Source organism: Somniosus microcephalus, chromosome 33 (assembly GCF_052327205.1).
Source record: "Somniosus microcephalus isolate GS21.2 chromosome 33, FLI_Smic_1.0, whole genome shotgun sequence".
Taxonomy (NCBI): Eukaryota; Metazoa; Chordata; class Chondrichthyes; order Squaliformes; family Somniosidae; genus Somniosus; species Somniosus microcephalus.
The window spans coordinates 37,675,197-37,689,869 of NC_141019.1; the positions used below are offsets into that span (position 1 = coordinate 37,675,197).

A 14,673-nucleotide genomic window follows, 5' to 3' on the forward strand; every position below is an offset into this window, starting at 1 on the left:
GCAACATTCGGCCTCTGTGCGATGCTTCCGCAGTCGAACATCACGCCCACGCTCGCTGTCTGGGCTCACCGGCTTAGAGCCGGGTGGTGGTGGGGGGGCGAGGGGGGCAGATCAGGGCCTTCGGGAGAGTGGAGGACTTGGGTGTGATGCCGCCGCAGTCGAACATCTCCGACACTGTCTGAGCTCACAGATGAAGAGCCGAGCGGGGAGGGGCATCGACTGTATAGCCCTTACCACAGCGAGAGGGTGGGATGGGCAGGGCCTTCTGGAGAGGGGAAGACTTTGGTGTGATGCCTTCACAGTCGAACATCCCGCCGATACTCGCTGGCTGGGCTCCCACCCGAAGGACAGGCGGGGGTGGGGGGGTGTTGCCTGTGTAACCCCCTTCCACAGCGAGGGTAAGGGGGGTGGGGATCAGGGCCATCGGGAGAGGGGAAGACTTTGGTGTGACTCCTTCGCAGTCGAACATCTCGCTGACACTGTCTGAGCTCACAGACGAAGAGCTGGGCTTGGGCGGGGTTGCAGGGGGCATCGACTATATAGCCCTTACCACAGCGAGGGGAGGTGGGGGGGATCAGGGCCATCGGGAGCGGGGAAGACTTTGCTGTGACGCCTTCGCAGTCGAACATCTCGCCAACACTGTATGAGCTCACAGGCGAAGAGCCGGGCTGGGGAGGGGCATCGACTGTATAGCCCTTACCACAACGAGGGGAGGCGGGTGGGGATCGGGGCCATCGGGAGAGGGGAAGACGTGGGTGTGATGCCATCGCAGTCGAACATCTCGCCAACACTGAGCTGACAGATGAAGAGCTGGGCTGGGGCGGGGTTGTGGCCTTTACTGTATAACCCTTACCACAGCGAGGGGGTGAACAGGGCCTTCTGGAGAAGGGAAGACTTGGGTGTGATGCCTTCGCAGTTGAACATCCCGCTGAAATTCGCTGTCTAGTCTCCCATTCGGGGTGGGATGTCTGTGGGGGGGGGGGGCAGTTGGGGTTCAGGAAGAGGGGAGGGGGTGTGGGGTTAAAACACATCCCGCCGTCTGACTTACCGTTCTCTCCGCGCGCTCTCTCTCCACAGACACCTCCAGCGCCTCAGAGGACGAGGGTTCGCTCCGAGGCCGCGGGGGCCTGGGCCGGGGCCTGGGTCTCCTCCCCGGGGGCCTGACGACGGCAGGCAATTCCCAGGGCTGTGCCAGCACCGAACTCTGGATTAACCGATCGGTGCAGGGATCCTCCACCTCCTCATCGGCCTCCTCCACACTCTCGCACGGGGAGGGCAAGGCAGCCACGGCCGTGGGAGGGGTGTTGGCGGAGCTCGCGTCTCACCCCCGCATCGGTAAGAGTTCTATTCATATCACCACCTCGGCACATGCCAGAGCCCTTCAGTGACTATCGGCTGTGTTGTAATGTGGGAAAGACAGCAGCCAATTCGCGCACAGCAAGCTCCCACAAACAGCAATGAGATAAATGACCGGATAATTTTTTTTTAGTGATGTTGGTTGAGGGATAAATATTAGCCCCAGGACACTGGGAGAACTCCCCCCACCCCCGCTCTTCCTCCAAATAGTGGCCGCGGGATCTTTTACGTCCACCCAACAGTGCGGCGCTCCCTCAGTACCGCCCCTCCGACAGTGCGGCGCTCCCTCAGTACTGCCCCTCCGACAGTGCGGCGCTCCCTCAGTACCGCCCCTCCGACAGTGCGGCGCTCCCTCAGTACCGCCCCTCCGACAGTGCGTCACTCCCTCAGTACTGCCCCTCCGACAGTGCGGCGCTCCCTCAGTACTGCCCCTCCGACAGTGCGGCGCTCCCTCAGTACTGCCCCTCCGACAGTGCGGTGCTCCCTCAGTACTGCCCCTCCGACAGTGCGGTGCTCCCTCAGTACTGCCCCTCCGACAGTGCGGCGCTCCCTCAGTACCGCCCCTCCGACAGTGCGGCGCTCCCTCAGTACTGCCCCTCCGACAGTGCGGCGCTCCCTCAGTACCGCCCCTCCGACAGTGCGGTGCTCCCTCAGTACTGCCCCTCCGACAGTGCGGTGCTCCCTCAGTACTGCCCCTCCGACAGTGCGGCGCTCCCTCAGTACCGCCCCTCCGACAGTGCGGTGCTCCCTCAGTACTGCCCCTCCGACAGTGCGGTGCTCCCTCAGTACTGCCCCTCCGACAGTGCGTCGCTCCCTCAGTACTGCCCCTCCGACAGTGCGTCGCTCCCTCAGTACTGCCCCTCCGACAGTGCGGTGCTCCCTCAGTACTGCCCCTCCGACAGTGCGTCGCTCCCTCAGTACTGCCCCTTCGACAGTGCGGTGCTCCCTCAGTACTGGCCCTCCGACAGTGCGGTGCTCCCTCAGTACTGGCCCTCCGACAGTGCGGCGCTCCCTCAGTACTGGCCCTCCGACAGTGCGGCGCTCCCTCAGTACCGCCCCTCCGACAGTGCGGTGCTCCCTCAGTACTGGCCCTCCGACAGTGCGGCGCTCCCTCAGTACTGCCCCTCCGACAGTGCGGTGCTCCCTCAGTACTGGCCCTCCGACAGTGCGGTGCTCCCTCAGTACTGGCCCTCCGACAGTGCGGCGCTCCCTCAGTACCGCCCCTCCGACAGTGCGGCGCTCCCTCAGTACTGCCCCTCCGACAGTGCGGCGCTCCCTCAGTACCGCCCCTCCGACAGTGCGGTGCTCCCTCAGTACTGCCCCTCCGACAGTGCGGTGCTCCCTCAGTACTGCCCCTCCGACAGTGCGGCGCTCCCTCAGTACCGCCCCTCCGACAGTGCGGTGCTCCCTCAGTACTGCCCCTCCGACAGTGCGTCGCTCCCTCAGTACTGCCCCTCCGACAGTGCGGTGCTCCCTCAGTACTGCCCCTCCGACAGTGCGTCGCTCCCTCAGTACTGCCCCTCCGACAGTGCGGTGCTCCCTCAGTACTGGCCCTCCGACAGTGCGGTGCTCCCTCAGTACTGGCCCTCCGACAGTGCGGCGCTCCCTCAGTACTGCCCCTCCGACAGTGCGGCGCTCCCTCAGTACCGCCCCTCCGACAGTGCGGTGCTCCCTCAGTACTGGCCCTCCGACAGTGCGGCGCTCCCTCAGTACTGCCCCTCCGACAGTGCGGTGCTCCCTCAGTACTGGCCCTCCGACAGTGCGGTGCTCCCTCAGTACTGGCCCTCCGACAGTGCGGCGCTCCCTCAGTACTGGCCCTCCGACAGTGCGGCGCTCCCTCAGTACCGCCCCTCCGACAGTGCGGTGCTCCCTCAGTACTGGCCCTCCGACAGTGCGGCGCTCCCTCAGTACTGCCCCTCCGACAGTGCGGTGCTCCCTCAGTACTGTCCCTCCGACAGTGCGGCGCTCCCTCAGTACCGCCCCTCCGACAGTGCGGCACTCCCTCAGTACTGCCCCTCCGACAGTGCGGCGCTCCCTCAGTACCCGCCCCTCCGACAGTGCGGTGCTCCCTCAGTACTGCCCCTCCGACAGTGCGGCGCTCCCTCAGTACCGCCCCTCCGACAGTGCGGCGCTCCCTCAGTACTGCCCCTCCGACAGTGCGGTGCTCCCTCAGTACTGCCCCTCCGACAGTGCGGCGCTCCCTCAGTACCCGCCCCTCCGACAGTGCGGCGCTCCCTCAGTACCCGCCCCTCCGACAGTGCGGCGCTCCCTCAGTACCGCCCCTCCGACAGTGCGGTGCTCCCTCAGTACCGCCCCTCCGACAGTGCGGCGCTTCCTCAGTACCGCCCCTCCGACAGTGCGGCGCTCCCTCAGTACTGCCCCTCCGACAGTGCGGCGCTCCCTCAGTACCGCCCCTCCGACAGTGCGGCGCTCCCTCAGTACCGCCCCTCCGACAGTGCGGTGCTCCCTCAGTACCGCCCCTCCGACAGTGCGGTGCTCCCTCAGTACCGCCCCTCCGACAGTGCGGTGCTCCCTCAGTACCGCCCCTCCGACAGTGCGGCGCTCCCTCAGCACTGCCCCTCCGACAGTGCGGCGCTCCCTCAGTACCGCCCCTCCGACAGTGCGGCGCTCCCTCAGTACTGCCCCTCCGACAGTGCGGCGCTCCCTCAGTACTGCCCCTCCGACAGTGCGGCGCTCCCTCAGTACTGCCCCTCCGACAGTGCGGCGCTCCCTCAGTACTGGCACTGGGAGTGTCGGCCTGGATTATGGATCTCAAGTCTCTGGACTATGGTTCGAATCCCCTACCATCAACATGCTGGGGGTCACCATTGACCAGAAATTTAACTGGAGCAGCCACATAAATACTGCAGCTCAGAGGCTGGGTATTCTGCGGCGAGTGTCTCACCTCCCGACTCCCCAAAGCCTTTCCACCATCTACAAGGCACAAGTAAGGAGTGTGATGGAACACTCTCCACTTGCCTGGATGAGTGCAGCTCCAACAACACTCAAGAAGCTCAACACCATCCAGGACAAAGCAGCCCGCTTGATGGGCACCCCATCCACCACTTTAAACATCCACTCCCTCCACCACCGGCGCACCGTGGCTGCAGTGTGTACCATCTACAAGATGCACTGCAACAACTCACCAAGGCTTCTTCGGCAGCACCTCCCAAACCCGCGACCTCTACCACCTAGAAGGACAAGGGCAGCAGGCGCATGGGAACACCACCACCTCCAAGTTCCCCTCCGAGTCACACACACCATCCTGACTTGGAAATATATCGGCCGTTCCTTCATCATCGCTGGGTCAAAATCCTGGAACTCCCTAACTATCTGGCTCGAGGGGCTGAATGGCCTTCTCCTGTTCCTAATGTAACAGGCTCGAGGGGGCTGAATGGCCTCCTCCTGTTCCTAGTGTAACAGGCTCGAGGGGGCTGAATGGCCTCCTCCTGTTCCTAATGTAACAGGCTCGAGGGGGCTGAATGGCCTCCTCCTGTTCCTAATGTAACAGGCTCGAGGGGGGCTGAATGGCCTCCTCCTGTTCCTAATGTAACAGGCTCGAGGGGGGCTGAATGGCCTCCTCCTGTTCCTAATGTAACAGGCTCGAGGGGGCTGAATGGCCTCCTCCTGTTCCTAATGTAACAGGCTCGAGGGGGGCTGAATGGCCTCCTCCTGTTCCTAATGTAACAGGCTCGAGGGGGCTGAATGGCCTCCTCCTGTTCCTAATGTAACAGGCTCGAGGGGGCTGAATGGCCTCCTCCTGTTCCTAATGTAACAGGCTCGAGGGGGCTGAATGGCCTCCTCCTGTCCCTGACAGCAGCTTTTTCCAGAATTATTAAAATTAGAATTTAAATCCTCGCACCGCCCAGGGCGGGATTTAACCCGCGTTCTCTAGATTATTCGTCCAGGAACATCCCCGTCTGACTCCTGCCTTGCTCCTGTAGCGCTCTGGGGTACAAGTCAAGGGTCTGCACCCTCTGGACAGGAGTGAGGACGTTTGGAGTGGGGTGCGAGGGTGGGTCAAGGAGAAAGTGTCTGGGATATACTGACATCTGTATGTGTTTTCTCTCTCCCTCTCTTTTTTCCCCCCTTTCGCTCTCTTCCCCCCCCCCCCCCCCCCCCCCCCCCCCCAGTTGCAGAGAACCAGTCGGCTCCTCCCGATGTCACCTCCACGGGTCTGTCTGACCGTTTGGGGATCCAGGATCAGCGCCAGTCCATTTTGTCGAACCGCCTGTCCCAGGGTTTCGGCAGCCCATCGCTAATGGACACCGCGGGCGGTGAGTGCTGGGGAACGGCGGTGGGTGTGGGGGGGTGGCGAAGGGGCTTTTCGCTTTGCCCCTCGTAGTTGTCGGGGTGAGGGGTCAGGGAGCGGAGGCTCCAGCTGGTCAGTGTATCGCTAAAACCAATAGGTGGGCGGGTGGAGTGAGGGGAGTTGTCGGGTGTCTGTATTACTGTGACATTCGGTTCTGACACTTCCTTTCCACTTCTCTCACCCTCTCTGTCTCCCTCCCCCCGTCCCGGTCAGGTGTCCCAGTGAACAGTCGCGTCTCCACGAAGATCCAGCAGCTCTTGAACACCCTGAAGAGGCCAAAACGACAGCCACTGAAGGAGTTCTTCGTGGACGACTTCGAGGAGATTATAGAAGGTAGGTCGAGATTCAGGAGGCGGTGCGCGAGTGAGTGAGTGGAAAGGTGCGAGTGACAGTAGTGGGGCGAGTGTGCGAGGCGAGTGTGAATGGCGGAGCAAGTGTGCGAGGCGAGTGTGAACGGTGGAGCGAGTGTGCGAACGTGGGGCGAGTGTGCGAGGCATGTGTGCACGGCGGAACGAGTGTGGGGCGAGTGTGCGAGGTGTGTGTGTGAACGGCGGGGCAAGTGTGAGGCGTGTATGCGAGCGCGGGGCGAGTGTGCGAGGCGTGTGTGAACGCGGGCGAGTGTGAGAGGCGTGTGTGAACGCGGGCGAGTGTGCGAGCGTCAGTAACCAGCCCTCTTCCTTCTCTCCCCACAGTCCCCCGGCCGGACCCCCACCAGCCGAGACCCGAGGGCAGGCAGCTGACCCCGGTGAAAGGGGAGCCGCTGGGGGTGGCGGGGAACTGGCCGCCCGCCCTGGAGACTGCTCTGCAGCGCTGGGGGACGACCCAGGCCAAGTCGCCCTGCCTGACCGCACTGGACACGAGTGGCAAGCCCGCGTACACACTAACCTACGGTGAGTGCAGCGTCCCCCGCGGGGCGAGTTTCGGAGTCCCTCCCTCCCTGTGTAGTCTGGGGGTTTCGCCTCTCTCTCTCTCTCTCTCTCTCTCTCTCTCTCTCTCACTCTCTCTCCCCTTTCTACCCTCTCCACAGGTAAACTCTGGACCAGGAGCCTGAAGCTAGCCTACACCCTGCTCAATAAACTGGGTGTCAAGAACGAGTCTGTGCTCAAACCTGGCGATCGGGTGAGAACGTTAACTCCCTCCCCCCATCGAATCCCCCCTCCCTTTCCGCGGTGTCTCTGAGGGTGGGTGGTCAGGGTGTTGAGGGTCGAATGTCGGACGGGCGATAACGGGGTCGGTGATGCCCCTGTGGTGAGGGGGTTGGGGGGTGGGGGCGCGAAGGCAGTTTGATGACCTCGCTCTTGTTCCTGTACCCCCCCTGCAGGTCGCCCTAGTTTACCCCAACAGTGACCCCATCATGTTCCTGGTGGCGTTCTGCGGGTGTCTGCTGGCTGAGGTGGTCCCAGTGCCCATCGAGGTGCCACTGACCAAGAAGGTAAGATCGGCGAGCTCCGCCCAGGCCGGGGGAAACGGGACCCTGGGCTGTTCCTGCTCAGTGTGAGGGAGAGAGTGTGTGTGTGTGCGAGAGAGAGTGTGTGTGTGCGAGAGAGAGAGAGTGTGTGTGTGTGCGAGAGAGAGAGTGTCAACACAATTGTCACTAAGCAAAAGGAAAAATACCTGTCATATTGGGCAGAAACAACAAAAACCCAAAACAAACTCAATTGCTACTTGGCCCTAAACAGACAATACAACATGGCTGAATACCTGACCATGGTGAAGGATAGCAAACTGAGAAAAACCTTGACAATGTACAGACTTAGTGAACATAGCCTGGCGATCGAAAAAGGTAGACACAGGCAGACCCGGCTGCCAAGAGAGGACAGGATATGCTCTCACTGCAGTCAGGGAGTGGTGGAGACAGAGATGCACTTCCTCACAGCTTGTAGAAAATATCAGGGCATCAGGGAGAATTTCTACCAAAAATTCTCACAAATATACCTGGAATTGAGAAATTTGAATGACGACCAAAAACTCCCATACCTACTAGGGGAACAGAGAAACTGTGTAACCTTAGCGGCACACTATGTTACAGCTTGCCATAAACAGAGGGACAACCATTAAATCTGAAAAAAAGAGTATATACAAATTATACAAATGTATATTTATACACTCAGGGATATATCTGTTTATACACTGTATGGATAGATCTGCGTTTGTGTTCAACCATAAATGTTTTTCGATGCTTTGGCAACATAAAATGTACCTTATCATCCCAATAAAGCGATATGAAGTGAATTGAATTGAATTGAGACAGAGAGAGAGACAGAGAGAGAGAGAGAGAGTGTGTGAGGGAGAGTGTGTGTGTGTGAGGGAGAGTGTGTGTGTGTGAGGGAGAGTGTGTGTGTGTGAGGGAGAGTGTGTGTGTGTGAGGGAGAGTGTGTGTGTGTGAGGGAGAGTGTGTGTGTGTGAGGGAGAGTGTGTGTGTGTGTGAGGGAGAGTGTGTGTGTGTGTGAGGGAGAGTGTGTGTGTGTGTGAGGGAGAGTGTGTGTGTGTGCGAGAGAGGGAGGCAGCGAGTTTGTGTGTGTGAGAGGGAGGCAGCGAGTTTGTGTGTGTGAGAGGGAGAGTGTGTGTGCGTGCGAGGGAGGGAGGCAGCGAGTTTGTGTGTGTGAGGAGCTCAGTCGAGGGCAGGGGGTGATTTCTGGAATTGTTGGTGATTTTTCCGTGTCTCTCCCGCAGGACGCTGGGAGTCAGCAGGTGGGGTTTCTCCTGGGCAGCTGTGGGGTGCGACTGGCGTTGACCAGCGAGATCTGCCTGAAGGGACTGCCGAAGACTCAGGCTGGAGAGATCACGCTCTTCAAAGGTTAGCTGAGCGCGGCGCGGGGGTGTAGAGGGCGTGGAGGGGAGCGTGAGAGCGGGCGCGCCATGGGAGGTTATCATCGGGAAACGCGCGGTGCGATCGCGCCAGCCTTCTCTTCCTTTCCCGTGTCCTTGCTCAAGGAAGATCTCGCCTGTCCTGACCTCTGCCCTGGGTTGGTCCAGCATAACCTGTCCTCTGTCCCTCCCAGGTTGGCCTCGGCTGAAGTGGGTGGTCACTGACTCCAAGTACCTGTCCAAACCCTCCAAGGACTGGCAGCCGAACATCAAACCAGCCGGAACAGAGCCAGCCTACATCGAGGTGAGGAGGGGGTGGGATGGGGTGGGCGGGGGATTCCTCCGTGGCGATACCGAGGTGCGCGCGGAATCCCCGGTCCCGGTCCCGGTGTGTGCGGGTGCGGAATCTATGGTCCCGGTGTGTGCGCGCCAGGAGTCTCTGATCCCGGTGTGTGCGCGCCAGCAGTCTCTGATCCCGGTGTGCGCGCGCCAGGAGTCTCTGATCCCGGTGTGTGCGCGCCAGGAGTCTCTGATCCCGGTGTGCGCGCGCCAGGAGTCTCTGATCCCGGTGTGTGCGCGCCAGCAGTCTCTGATCCCGGTGTGCGCGCGCCAGGAGTCTCTGATCCCGGTGTGCGCGCGCCAGGAGTCTCTGATCCCGGTGTGCGCGCGCCAGGAGTCTCTGATCCCGGTGTGCGCGCGCCAGGAGTCTCTGATCCCGGTGTGCGCGCGCCAGGAGTCTCTGATCCCGGTGTGCGCGCGCCAGCAGTCTCTGATCCCGGTGTGCGCGCGCCAGCAGTCTCTGATCCCGGTGTGCGCGCGCCAGCAGTCTCTGATCCCGGTGTGCGCGCGCCAGCAGTCTCTGATCCCGGTGTGCGCGCGCCAGCAGTCTCTGATCCCGGTGTGCGCGCGCCAGCAGTCTCTGATCCCGGTGTGCGCGCGCCAGCAGTCTCTGATCCCGGTGTGCGCGCAGCCAGCAGTCTCTGATCCCGGTGTGCGCGCGCCAGCAGTCTCTGATCCCGGTGTGCGCGCGCCAGCAGTCTCTGATCCCGGTGTGCGCGCGCCAGCAGTCTCTGATCCCGGTGTGCGCGCGCCAGCAGTCTCTGATCCCGGTGTGCGCGCCGCCAGCAGTCTCTGATCCCGGTGTGCGCGCGCCAGCAGTCTCTGATCCCGGTGTGCGCGCGCCAGCAGTCTCTGATCCCGGTGTGCGCGCGCCAGCAGTCTCTGATCCCGGTGTGCGCGCGCCAGCAGTCTCTGATCCCGGTGTGCGCGCGCCAGCAGTCTCTGATCCCGGTGTGCGCGCGCCAGCAGTCTCTGATCCCGGTGTGCGCGCGCCAGCAGTCTCTGATCCCGGTGTGCGCGCGCCAGCAGTCTCTGATCCCGGTGTGCGCGCGCCAGCAGTCTCTGATCCCGGTGTGCGCGCGCCAGCAGGTCTCTGATCCCGGTGTGCGCGCGCCAGCAGTCTCTGATCCCGGTGTGCGCGCGCCAGCAGTCTCTGATCCCGGTGTGCGCGCGCCAGCAGTCTCTGATCCCGGTGTGCGCGCGCCAGCAGTCTCTGATCCCGGTGTGCGCGCGCCAGCAGTCTCTGATCCCGGTGTGCGCGCGCCAGCAGTCTCTGATCCCGGTGTGCGCGCGCCAGCAGTCTCTGATCCCGGTGTGCGCGCGCCAGCAGTCTCTGATCCCGGTGTGCGCGCGCCAGCAGTCTCTGATCCCGGTGTGCGCGCGCCAGCAGTCTCTGATCCCGGTGTGCGCGCGCGCCAGCAGTCTCTGATCCCGGTGTGCGCGCGCCAGCAGTCTCTGATCCCGGTGTGCGCGCGCCAGCAGTCTCTGATCCCGGTGTGTGCGCGCGCCAGCAGTCTCTGATCCCGGTGTGCGCGCGCCAGCAGTCTCTGATCCCGGTGTGCGCGCGCCAGCAGTCTCTGATCCCGGTGTGCGCGCGCCAGCAGTCTCTGATCCCGGTGTGCGCGCGCCAGCAGTCTCTGATCCCGGTGTGCGCGCGCCAGCAGTCTCTGATCCCGGTGTGCGCGCGCCAGCAGTCTCTGATCCCGGTGTGCGCGCGCCAGCAGTCTCTGATCCCGGTTGTGCGCGCGCCAGCAGTCTCTGATCCCGGTGTGCGCGCGCCAGCAGTCTCTGATCCCGGTGTGCGCGCGCCAGCAGTCTCTGATCCCGGTGTGCGCGCGCCAGCAGTCTCTGATCCCGGTGTGCGCGCGCCAGCAGTCTCTGATCCCGGTGTGCGCGCGCCAGCAGTCTCTGATCCCGGTGTGCGCGCGCCAGCAGTCTCTGATCCCGGTGTGCGCGCGCCAGCAGTCTCTGATCCCGGTGTGCGCGCGCCAGCAGTCTCTGATCCCGGTGTGCGCGCGCCAGCAGTCTCTGATCCCGGTGTGCGCGCGCCAGCAGTCTCTGATCCCGGTGTGCGCGGCGCCAGCAGTCTCTGATCCCGGTGTGCGCGCGCCAGCAGTCTCTGATCCCGGTGTGCGCGCGCCAGCAGTCTCTGATCCCGGTGTGCGCGCGCCAGCAGTCTCTGATCCCGGTGTGCGCGCGCCAGCAGTCTCTGATCCCGGTGTGCGCGCGCCAGCAGTCTCTGATCCCGGTGTGCGCGCGCCAGCAGTCTCTGATCCCGGTGTGCGCGCGCCAGCAGTCTCTGATCCCGGTGTGCGCGCGCCAGCAGTCTCTGATCCCGGTGTGCGCGCGCCAGCAGTCTGATCCGGTGGCGCGCCAGCAGTCTCTGATCCCGGTGTGCGCGCGCCAGCAGTCTCTGATCCCGGTGTGCGCGCGCCAGCAGTCTCTGATCCCGGTGTGCGCGCGCCAGCAGTCTCTGATCCCGGTGTGCGCGCGCCAGCAGTCTCTGATCCCGGTGTGCGCGCGCCAGCAGTCTCTGATCCCGGTGTGCGCGCGCCAGCAGTCTCTGATCCCGGTGTGCGCGCGCCAGCAGTCTCTGATCCCGGTGTGCGCGCGCCAGCAGTCTCTGATCCCGGTGTGCGCGCGCCAGCAGTCTCTGATCCCGGTGTGCGCGCGCCAGCAGTCTCTGATCCCGGTGTGCGCGCGCCAGCAGTCTCTGATCCCGGTGTGCGCGCGCCAGCAGTCTCTGATCCCGGTGTGCGCGCGCCAGCAGTCTCTGATCCCGGTGTGCGCGCGCCAGCAGTCTCTGATCCCGGTGTGCGCGCGCCAGCAGTCTCTGATCCCGGTGTGCGCGCGCCAGCAGTCTCTGATCCCGGTGTGCGCGCGCCAGCAGTCTCTGATCCCGGTGTGCGCGCGCCAGCAGTCTCTGATCCCGGTGTGCGCGCGCCAGCAGTCTCTGATCCCGGTGTGCGCGCGCCAGCAGTCTCTGATCCCGGTGTGCGCGCGCCAGCAGTCTCTGATCCCGGTGTGCGCGCGCCAGCAGTCTCTGATCCGGTGTGCGCGCGCCAGGAGTCTCTGATCCCGGTGTGCGCGCGCCAGGAGTCTCTGATCCCGGTGTGCGCGCGCCAGGAGTCTCTGATCCCGGTGTGCGCGCGCCAGGAGTCTCTGATCCCGGTGTGCGCGCGCCAGGAGTCTCTGATCCCGGTGTGCGCGCCAGGAGTCTCTGATCCCGGTGTGCGCTCGCCAGGAGTCTCTGATCCCGGTGTGCGCGCCAGGAGTCTCTGATCCCGGTGTGTGTACTACCGGAGTCTCTGATCCCGGTTCTCTCTCTCTCTCTCTCTTGCAGTACAAAACCAGTAAGGAGGGCAGTGTGATGGGGGTGTCGGTATCTCGGTCCGCGCTCTTGCTCCACTCCCAGTCTCTCACTCAAGCCTGCAGCTACAATGAAGGTGAGCGTACATTTCCCCCCCTGCCCGCCGGGTTTTTCCACACGGAGAACGAGACGCTTTATTCCGGAGCAGTGTGGCTTTAACCGAGACCCTTCTCTCTCTCCTCTCGGCACAGGTGAAACCGTGGTTAACGTGCTAGACTTCAAGAAGGACGTCGGGCTGTGGCACAGTGTGCTGACGGTGAGTGCTGCAGGGTGGGAGGGGGCGGGTGGGCGGGGGGGTGTAATGTCAGTCGATGTTGACCGTCCAGGCTTTCGATGGTCGTATTGGGGGGGAGTCTCGCTCGCTTGGGTCTGTCCTGGGCCTGGCAGACGGACCAGGAGGTGACCCATTGTCCCGAGCCCATGGAATGGGTTCCCCTTTCCGCTCGTCTCCACTCCCCCCCGCCCCCACACCCTCCCTCTCCGCACCCTCCCTCCACTCACTCCCTCCCTCTCCTCTCTCCTACTGCCTCCCTCCCCTCCCATCCTCCTTCCCCCCTCCCCATCCTCCTTCCCCCTCCCCATCCTCCTTCCCCCTCCCCATCCTCCTTCCCCCTCCCCATCCTCCTTCCCCCTCCCCCATCCTCCTTCCCCCCTCCCCCCATCCTCCTTCCCCCTCCCCCCATCCTCCTTCCCCCTCCCCCCATCCTCCTTCCCCCTCCCCCCATCCTCCTTCCCCCTCCCCCCATCCTCCTTCCCCCTCCCCCCATCCTCCTTCCCCCTCCCCCCATCCTCCTTCCCCCTCCCCCCATCCTCCTTCCCCCCTCCCCCCATCCTCCTTCCCCCTCCCCCCATCCTCCTTCCCCCTCCCCCCATCCTCCTTCCCCCTCCCCCCATCCTCCTTCCCCCTCCCCCCATCCTCCTTCCCCCTCCCCCCATCCTCCTTCCCCCTCCCCCCATCCTCCTTCCCCCTCCCCCCATCCTCCTTCCCCCTCCCCCCATCCTCCTTCCCCCTCCCCCCATCCTCCTTCCCCCTCCCCCCCATCCTCCTTCCCCCTCCCCCATCCTCCTTCCCCCTCCCCCCATCCTCCTTCCCCCCTCCCCCCCCCACTCCTTCGCCCGCCCCCCCCCACTCCTTCGCCCTCCCCCCCCCACTCCTTCGCCCTCCCCCCCCCCACTCCTTCGCCCTCCCCCCCCCCACTCCTTCGCCCTCCCCCCCCCACTCCTTCGCCCTCCCCCCCCCACTCCTTCGCCCTCCCCCCCCCACTCCTTCGCCCTCCCCCCCCCACTCCTTCGCCCTCCCCCCCCCCACTCCTTCGCCCTCCCCCCCCCCACTCCTTCGCCCTCCCCCCCCACTCCTTCGCCCTCCCCCCCCCCCCCACTCCTTCGCCCTCCCCCCCCCCCCCCCCCCCCCCACTCCTTCGCCCTCTCCTCCTCCTTCGCCCTCCAGCGAGATGCCAGTGAGCGAGTTGATTGAAGAGGAGGTTAAAACGTGGCGGTGGTTTTCGCGCCCTGACCCTTTACGATGCGTTCCTCTGTTGCAGAGCGTGGTGAACAAGATTCACACGATCAGCGTTCCCTACGCTGTGATGAAAACCACTCCCTTGTCCTGGGTACAGAGGGTACACGCGCACAAAGGTAAGAGAATCGGAGCTTACAGCCGGAGCAGCTCCCGGGGGGCGAGCTGGTGTCACCGGGGCAGTGCTAAGGGAGAGGCGCACTGTCGGAGGGGCGGTGCTGAGGGAGCGGCGCACTGTCGGAGGGGCGGTACTGAGGGAGTGCCGCACTGTCGGAGGGGCAGTACTGAGGGAGCGCCGCACTGTCGGAGGGGCGGTACTGAGGGAGCGCCGCACTGTCGGAGGGGCGGTACTGAGGGAGTGCCGCACTGTCGGAGGGGCGGTACTGAGGGAGCGCCGCACTGTCGGAGGGGCGGTACTGAGGGAGTGCCGCACTGTCGGAGGGGCGGTACTGAGGGAGCGCCGCACTGTTGGAGGGGCGGTACTGAGGGAGCGCCGCACTGTCGGAGGGGCAATACTGAGGGAGCGCCGCACTGTCGGAGGGGCGGTACTGAGGGAGCGCCGCACTGTCGGAGGGGCAGTACTGAGGGAGCGCCGCACTGTCGGAGTGGCAGTCCTGAAGATTTCTGAACACCTCCATCAAATCTCCTCTTAACCTTCTCTGCTCTAATGAGAACAACCCCAGCTTCTCCAGTCTCTCATCCCCTGGTACCGTTCTGGTCAATCACCTCCACACCCTCTCCAAGGCCCTTGACATCCTTCCTAAAGTTAATTTTCACCTCCCCACGGGTCTTGTGTGGATTGGGTAGCAGGCTGGGATAGACATTCGCCAGAGATTTAGGAGGGGACTGAACACCTGGGGGTGATCCTGCTCTGTCGCTAAGACCGCCTACTTCTACACTCCGTAACATCGCCCCTCTCCGCCCCTGGCCCCGCCTAACTGCTGCTGAAATTTTGTCATCTCCAGACTCGCG

At 63.7% G+C, this 14,673-nt stretch overlaps 1 protein-coding gene across 1 annotated transcript in view; it reads left to right on the forward strand.

Moving 5' to 3' along the window:
- The window catches only part of LOC147097185 (disco-interacting protein 2 homolog B-like), a 159,564-nt gene that overhangs the window by 114,795 nt on the left and 30,096 nt on the right, over positions 1–14,673 (forward strand). Inside the window, exons 6-16 of the mRNA XM_085972544.1 lie at positions 1,078–1,335; positions 5,490–5,633; positions 5,882–6,001; positions 6,361–6,558; positions 6,696–6,787; positions 6,990–7,100; positions 8,342–8,465; positions 8,671–8,780; positions 12,159–12,261; positions 12,377–12,441; positions 13,727–13,897. Coding sequence (XP_085828670.1) covers positions 1,078–1,335; positions 5,490–5,633; positions 5,882–6,001; positions 6,361–6,558; positions 6,696–6,787; positions 6,990–7,100; positions 8,342–8,465; positions 8,671–8,780; positions 12,159–12,261; positions 12,377–12,441; positions 13,727–13,897 — 1,496 coding nt within the window. The remainder of the gene's footprint in view (positions 1–1,077; positions 1,336–5,489; positions 5,634–5,881; positions 6,002–6,360; positions 6,559–6,695; positions 6,788–6,989; positions 7,101–8,341; positions 8,466–8,670; positions 8,781–12,158; positions 12,262–12,376; positions 12,442–13,726; positions 13,898–14,673) is intronic.